The sequence below is a fragment of the Montipora foliosa genome, chromosome 7 (assembly GCF_036669935.1).
Source record: "Montipora foliosa isolate CH-2021 chromosome 7, ASM3666993v2, whole genome shotgun sequence".
NCBI classification, from domain to species: domain Eukaryota; kingdom Metazoa; phylum Cnidaria; class Anthozoa; order Scleractinia; family Acroporidae; genus Montipora; species Montipora foliosa.
The window spans coordinates 9,156,788-9,164,032 of record NC_090875.1 but is presented as its reverse complement, the minus strand read 5'-3'; the positions used below and the strand labels follow the sequence as shown (position 1 = coordinate 9,164,032).

General features: G+C 36.0%; 2 protein-coding genes across 2 annotated transcripts in view; one reads left to right on the top strand and one right to left on the bottom strand.

Moving 5' to 3' along the window:
- Positions 1–278: 278 nt before the first annotated feature.
- On the bottom strand, positions 279–3,658 carry LOC138010612 (uncharacterized). Its single transcript, XM_068857586.1, has 4 exons — positions 1,850–3,658; positions 1,118–1,376; positions 772–965; positions 279–399 (listed from the first exon to the last, which is right to left on the bottom strand). The coding sequence occupies exons 1-4, from the start codon at positions 2,052–2,054 to the stop codon at positions 308–310; spliced, it is 750 nt and encodes a 249-aa protein (XP_068713687.1). The 5' UTR covers positions 2,055–3,658; the 3' UTR covers positions 279–307.
- Positions 3,563–7,245, top strand: part of LOC138009867 (uncharacterized) — a 5,724-nt gene continuing 2,041 nt past the window's right edge. The window contains exons 1-4 of the mRNA XM_068856860.1: positions 3,563–3,638; positions 4,398–4,647; positions 5,409–5,837; positions 6,940–7,146. Of these exons, the coding sequence (XP_068712961.1) occupies positions 3,563–3,638; positions 4,398–4,647; positions 5,409–5,837; positions 6,940–7,146 (962 nt within the window). The remainder of the gene's footprint in view (positions 3,639–4,397; positions 4,648–5,408; positions 5,838–6,939; positions 7,147–7,245) is intronic.

Here is a 7,245-nt window from a genome sequence, read left to right as displayed (position 1 = left end):
ATATATATTATATATAATTCACTAAAAGAAAATATTTAGGCTTATTGTTGAGCCCAAATGCACAAAACCAATGAAAAAGGGTGAAGCTGCCCTTGGAGGTTAACAGTCTAACTAGCTTTATTCAGTAAGGATGACATTTATATTGTAATATTTATGTGCTTAAATTGTATATCCCACTTAACTAACTATTTAAAAATTATATTGAGTAGTCTAAACTGATAATGTTCCAAAGTGCATTGCACAGTATGTACTTAGCTTGTTATTGAAGTGCAAATTAAGCGCATCTTCATAAAGACATTAACGATACTCACATTGTCAAAGCACAATCATCACTTATTTCTGGATACATCTCTTGCAATTCTTCCTTATAGCCACTGTCATGAACAGTTGTCTTTGTTCCTTAAGTAAGATAATCAAAGAGAATATGGAAATTAATATCATTGGAATTTTAATTCAGTAAGTAAATTACTTAAGTTTCTTTGTAATACCATTCAAAATACTTATTATGGATGCCTGTCTTTTATATAACTTTTACTTGAGCAAAACCATTGTTAATAGCAGAAAGGGGGGGAGGAGGGCGTTTCTCTCAATTTTGTAAACTGAATGCACACTGGTTGAATTATTGTTTTTATTGTTAGCTCAAAACATTTGCATTTCCAGGCATATAATTGATCACAACCAATAATGCAATGTAATTGATCTATGCTGATATTCCAGAACTTTTTTTTTCAGTGTAACAAATAAGAGTCTCATTTATTAAATATTCTGTACCTGGTCCGACTTCCAAAGACATTCGCAAGAAGTTTCCTGCCGAGGACTGTAGCAAGTACGCTTGCAAAGCCTGGTGGCACTTGGCCAAAGAGTAAGTAATATTCTTAAAATTGTTGCTTTTGTCAGCTAGCCTCTTGAAGTAGTGATGCTTTGCTTCAAATCGCATCACCCAGTTTCTCACCAGTGGCCCTCTCCTACAAATTAAGTCCAACCTTTACTAATTAAATGACTTCAAAATATAAGTAACAATGTTCTGTTTTAGTCTAGATCGTATTTCTCCCCCTAAGAATTTTTCTTTAGTGGACATTGGATAACCTCACCCTTGAAAAGTTTATTCTAGAAGTACCTAGCAATTTGCGTTGGGTAGTGAACCATGTTGTGGTGCTTTGGAAGGTGTCGTCTCTCATGAAGTTCTTTGAATCCCTCAAGATACTCTTCAATGAGAACTGCAAGATATGCTGCTAGCTGAATGCTTGTTCTTGGTGCAAATACAATTTCTTCAATTTTCAGCAGTCTGAGGAGGTTTTCCCAGTGATTGTCAACAACTGGTATTAGGTCACCAATAAGCAAAGGCAACATTCGTGCCAGGCACCACATTTGTACAGCTTTCATTAAGACAAGAAGAAACAAGATGTTGGGCAAAAATACAATGTGTCTAACTCTAGAAAATGAAAGGGTTCATTTCCAATTGCCAACAATTTTGTGTGTGTGTGTGTGTGTGTGTGTGTGTGTGTTTGCCCCATTCCAAACTTTCAAAGTTTCAGTTTGCCTTCTGACACATTTCCTTGATAAAAACTGGTCTTTGACAACCTCTGCTTTCACTAGTAAAATTTCTGATGGGCTTCCAATGGGGGTGGGGGTATGGATACCTTTGAGGGTCCATGCAGTGAAAGAATGGTTTGATATTTACTTGGCTTAGTATATGTAAGGAAACCTACCAGCCTTTTCAAGCCATCCCTTTCTGCATTAATCCACAATATTATTAAAAGTTGACCGAAGTTTTCAAAGTACTTTTGGGTAATGTTTTCAAAAGCCAGTAAACAATCATTCAAAATTTACTTTTTGTGGTAGCTAATACCTGATTGACTTAAAGATGCAGATTCAGATGCCAATGTCTGCTGTTTGATAGCACTTGGTTTGTTGCTTCCATCTACAGAAGGATAACTGAATCCTGCTATTCTTTCATTCAGCAGGTCAAGTGTAAAATACTTCTCCCCTGTAATGTACTTTTGAATCAGCAGTTTTATATGACGTGGCAAGACTCCTTCTAACTGGTCATGCATCACATCTAGGTCAAGCCCATCCACCACATGGAAATATCTTGACTAAGGATGGACGCCCTCTTCACCCCATAAGTGGAAGACAATGTTTGATCATTTTCTACCAGCCGCAATGTCTGTTGTGACTGGCTCTCGTTCTCAATTGAAATTGATCCTCTGTGAACTGCAGAGTTGTAAAACAAAACCTTTATTCAAGTAAGATATTAATTTTGAACATACATTATCCACCAGTTATTTCTAAACTTTATTGAGTGAAGATTATAAACTTACACTTACGCAAGTATGAATGATTAGTATGTCCTTACATTTCAAATTACAGAATTTAGAGGACTTTCTTTCAGCAGTTGATCATTGTACTTTTCCACCGAGATTCAGAGACCAATTCTAATTTCAAATGCAGAGATGCATACTTTCCAGCAGGACCATATGTATCAGTTTTCCAATGTGGCTTCTTAGTTTCAAAATTAGCTTGTAAATTTATGAAAAACAGTATATAATTGCCTTGGTTTGAATGTCATCACTTGTTCCCATGCAGACTCTACAAACTCTCAATGAACCAAAACTTTCAATGTATCCACCAAGAGAATGTGCTCCAAGGTTGTCAGATGAGAAGGTCCCGATGCTTCCATGAATCAGAGTATCCTGACCACCTAATTTGATGGTCACACCACAATCCTGTTAATGTACATGTACTTGAAAGTTAACAATATTACTCAAAAGTAACAATAAAAAAGTTGATTCTGTTTGAAATTAAAGATGAAAAGGGAAAGTCAGTAGTACCAGTTGCTGCATATGTTCACAGTTATGGTCAAAATCTTTACTGACAATTGTGTATTTTGTGCTTCAAATTTTATCTTTGGTTTACTTTTTTGTCTCCCTTTGTTTTAAACTAATTATCATATAATACCATACATGAAAAGTAAGGGAGAAAAAATTTAAACAAGGGAGAAAATGTAACCACAATATGTATGCTAATATTAAACCAACTTCAACATAATTATTTTTATAAGAAATGACAGTAGAATATAGTTGAAGTGATTGGAAGGTCAAGACCAAATGAATGCAAATATTTAAGTTAGCATCTTGTTTTAAGGCCTATTTTTTTTTTCATGCTTTATTCCAAATATTTTGCAGCTGCCTTTTAAGTTGTGTACATAAGTGCAATTGTCTCCCATATAATTATGTACAATATATTAAAGTTGACTGATTGACTCACAGACTCTAAAAGACGTATGTCCTGCATAAAGGGCTGAAGGATTCTGTTCATTCCATAAGTGGTTATATGTGGAACTTTACACAATGCCACAAGTTGTATCATGCTGACCACAAGCCAATGGCTGTCGCAAAATAGCGCGCAAAGACCGACCGCAAAACCAGTTTTCAGTTTCGAGAACGTTAATCTGAGCGCCATTTGCTGTTGGAGTTTGTCCATTGTGGTTGTCTCTTTCTTTTGCTTAAATTGCATTTGCTTAGCTTTAACTCCTTTTTCACTTTCTTCAAAAAAAAAAAAAATGGTCCAAACTATTGAAGAGGTCAAGACTTGGCTGACACACAACGGCTTTGCAGCCTATGCTTCTAATTTTTCGGGTAAGTTGCTACACACAAAAGCGGATATAAAGGGGTTAATTACTTTATCAAGTGCTTTGTTGTGCGGACTTTATATTTAAAGGTCTTACAGGTAATGACTTGTAACTTAATTTGTTCACCCCAGGTTACATTGTTCCACACAAGATAGCATGCAACAAAGCTAAAGTGCTACTCGTGGCGGCCACATTGTGAGATTTTGTGCGATGTGTTTTTGGCACGCAATCTCGCGTTTGGGTCTTTGTGTCATTCTGGTCGTATGATCTACTCTATAATAGAAAAATGTCACCCGCAATAGTGATTCTAGGCTCGACAAATGAACCCGTAGAATACTTTGAAGCGAAAATTGCCTTGCCATTGCATTCGATCAATGGAAGCCTGTTCACGAACTCATTTGCATAAACATGCTTTTAGGCGGGAAAGAGGGGTAGCATTAGGTGAAAGGTTGACCTTTTTTTCTTATTTTCACCGGCAGTTGTAACGGGTTGGTAGAGGTAATATTATATAGCGAGATATCGATTTGTTTGGCGGGATAGATGATAATAATTTTTAACCGCTTGAAAACAGAATATATATATATATAGCCATGGGATTAGATCAAAGGTCAACTAACACTTTCATTGTCAATGTAACATGTACACAAGAAGAAACAGGGAAGTTCACATTTGTTGTCATGTTTAGTTGTCCCAGTGAATTATTGCGTGCTGACCAGAGAGGATGTAGATTTTCATTGTGAAAAATGATTTTTACTTTACTTTGCAGAAAATGAGATAGATGGGGCGGCACTCCTGTGCCTAACAGAAAGGTGCTTGGAAACTCTGATCCCAGTTATGGGTCACCGAGTTAAGTTCCTAAAATTGTTAGCTGACCTTCGTGACAAGAAGAAGACACAACCATCATGCAGTGGGCATGTACCTGAGACAGGTGACACCTTGGAGACCAAGGACTGTGAACCAGCCAATGCCTTAGAGGTTTCAAGAGGCAATGATCCTCAGGCTAATAGTCTGCCAAGGTGTGTTGTTATTGGCAATCAATTCTTAATTTCATAATAAAATGATCTTGAATACCATAAAGTGTTATTTCTTGGATGTGTCAACAAATCTTGTTACTTCATTGTGCAGCTATGAGAACTCTAAAAAACTGACTGAAAAGTTGATGGAAAGAGTTTCAATAATTGAACATCTTACAAATTAAAGTACTGCAGTCATTCCTGATAATTGAAGCAAGCCTAATTCTGTTCTTAATGTGCTGGAAATAAGCTATTGAGTAAAGTGGTAATTGCCGCTTTTAACCAATATCTCGCTCAAGTGTAGTTTTACGCTTGTCAGTGTGAACTTTAAGGCCAGGATAAAGGCTGTATAATTTTGTGTTGATGCAGTTCCTGTTGTTGTGTAGGGTGGTAGATTCACCGCCTTTTACCAGCACCTCTTTTGAGTGGATTATTATCTAATGAGCTGCTCATTAAAGAAGAGATGCACAAATTTATACTTTTCACAAACTGACAAAATTGTTATATCATCTCCAGGAAATCCTAAATATAATTAAGAATGATTATTATCTTTCAACCGATAGAGGAGGACAAGCACCTTCTGAAAAGAGACTTTTCCTGCTTAATTAACTAAAAACTATTTCATGTGCAAGAGCAGACCAGGAAATAGCTGGTGTAGAATTGATGGTGATGCAGTTTTCTGTTGCTGTTTTGGATTGCTTTTGAGAGGGTATTAGGCTGGTAGTACACTAGGAGATAAATAAATTTATACCTAAACATTTCAGAGAGAAGAAAAAAAGTAAACACTCCTTGGAAAACAAAAGAAGACAATGCTCATCCCGCAACAAACGAAAAAGGGAAGAGAAGAAGCTTATGAAACGAGGATTGATTGCCTTAATTCAAGAGTTAAAGCAAGATAATGAATCTCTTCATAAAAAATTTAATGTAGAGATAGCAATCAAAGAAAAATACTTTGAAATGTGGAGAGAATCTGAGAAGGAAAAGGATAGGCTGAAAACATCTAAGTTGGTTTTTAATGGTTTTCATCAAAAATTAGCCAAGGAACATAGTTCAACTATATCTTCAGAAATCTTAAAAACAGATCCAAGTTTACTTCAAGATGTCGAAGGGATAGGCGAGCTGGGTAAGGGAAGATTTGGAACTGTCTTTTTGAAGAAATTTAGATCTTCTCCAGTAGCTGCGAAATATTTTGAGTCCTGCACTACATCTAAAGCAATATTTTGAGTCCTGCACTACATCTAAAGCAATTGAAAGGGAAGCACTGTTTTTGAAGCAGTGTTGCCACATCAATTTGCCGTTGATATATGGTATGAACAACACTCAGAGGCCATTTTACATTGTCACTCAGTTCTACGGAAGGGAAGACTTAAAACCAGTTACCTTGAGAGGTGTTATCCAAAGAGAAAGTGCGGACATATCAGTATCAGGGTTAGAAAGCTGGCTTCACATTATAATGCAGCTTTGTGATGGCCTTTTTCACCAGTGTTTATTGATTTTGCAAAGCATGTTTAATTAGTGAGGCAAGAAAAAAAAAACTTTTACAGGAAGAAAAAAATAGGTATTATAGCGAGCATTTCCATATTGCGCCCGAAGTTGTTGAAGGGACCCATTCTCAATTTATTTTGAGCGATATGTATTCTTTTGGAGTCGTGGTTGCAAGTCTTTATAGTTTCACCAAGTATCGTCCACTAAAGGAACTAGCAAGGCAATGTCTCAAGCCTGTGGCAAGTCGATGTACCTCATCAGAATTACTTGGTATTGTTACACAGATGCCAGCAGTAGATCAATACGTCGCACATTAAAAAAATGCTTGTTTTGATTCAGTGGAAAAATTCTAAAAGACATAAATTAGATAGCATATGTTTCCACTGTAATGGTGACAAATCTGTTGAAAATATTTAAGGTAAAAATCTTTAAATCTCTCAAATACAGTTATCATGATAATGATTGTGACATTATATCAATTGGAAAAGAAAAATATGTCTGCATATATAGTTAGTAAGGGTGACTCTCAAAATATTTTGTCAAAGCCATTTAAGCATTAAGTTATCAATAGCTGTCAACTATTTTTTACTTGTGTCTGTTAAAGCTGATATGGTATATCTGATTATGACTTACTGGTCTGTGTTTATTATGTTCAAGTATAGGCACAGCCAGTCTGATCTGCATGTATATAGGTCCTTGATGTTCTGTTTCAATGGTCATTAAAATTGTCCTTTTCTGTGAGAATTGGTGGTAATTATTAGTGTAGCTGGAGTCTTTACCTTGTTTTTTCTCCCATATACTTTCTTTAAGGAGTGAACCAACTGTCAGTGCAACTCCAAAAGGTGCAGCTGTAATTCTCAATGCAAAGCTCCCGTGGCCTGCAAAAATTGATTTACCTACCAATTTTAGGCCAGAAGTAGCAAGAGCATTGCTAGAGAAAGATCTAGGGAATTTTACTTCAAAGATGAGAAAGAGCTTTATTGCCCGGATTTATGAATATTTTGCAAGATATACCCTGTAAGTCAATAATAAGAGTTTAATTCCAACTAGTATAATTACCTTTCAGAATAGAACATCTTATTACATCACTGTGTTGAACAATATCCAGCCTTTAAT

What these genes read in the sequence shown, in the direction of transcription:
- LOC138010612 (XM_068857586.1), bottom strand. Translation starts at nt 2,054, where the DNA reads ATGCATGACCAGTTAGAAGGAGTCTTGCCACGTCATATAAAACTGCTG. An exon ending in TGCATCTTTAAGTCAATCAG is followed by an intron (nt 1,377 to 1,849) that starts GTATTAGCTACC and finishes TCTTAATGAAAG; the next exon opens with CTGTACAAATGTGGTGCCTG. An exon ending in GTCTTTGGAAGTCGGACCAG is followed by an intron (nt 400 to 771) that starts GTACAGAATATT and finishes ATCTTACTTAAG; the next exon opens with GAACAAAGACAACTGTTCAT.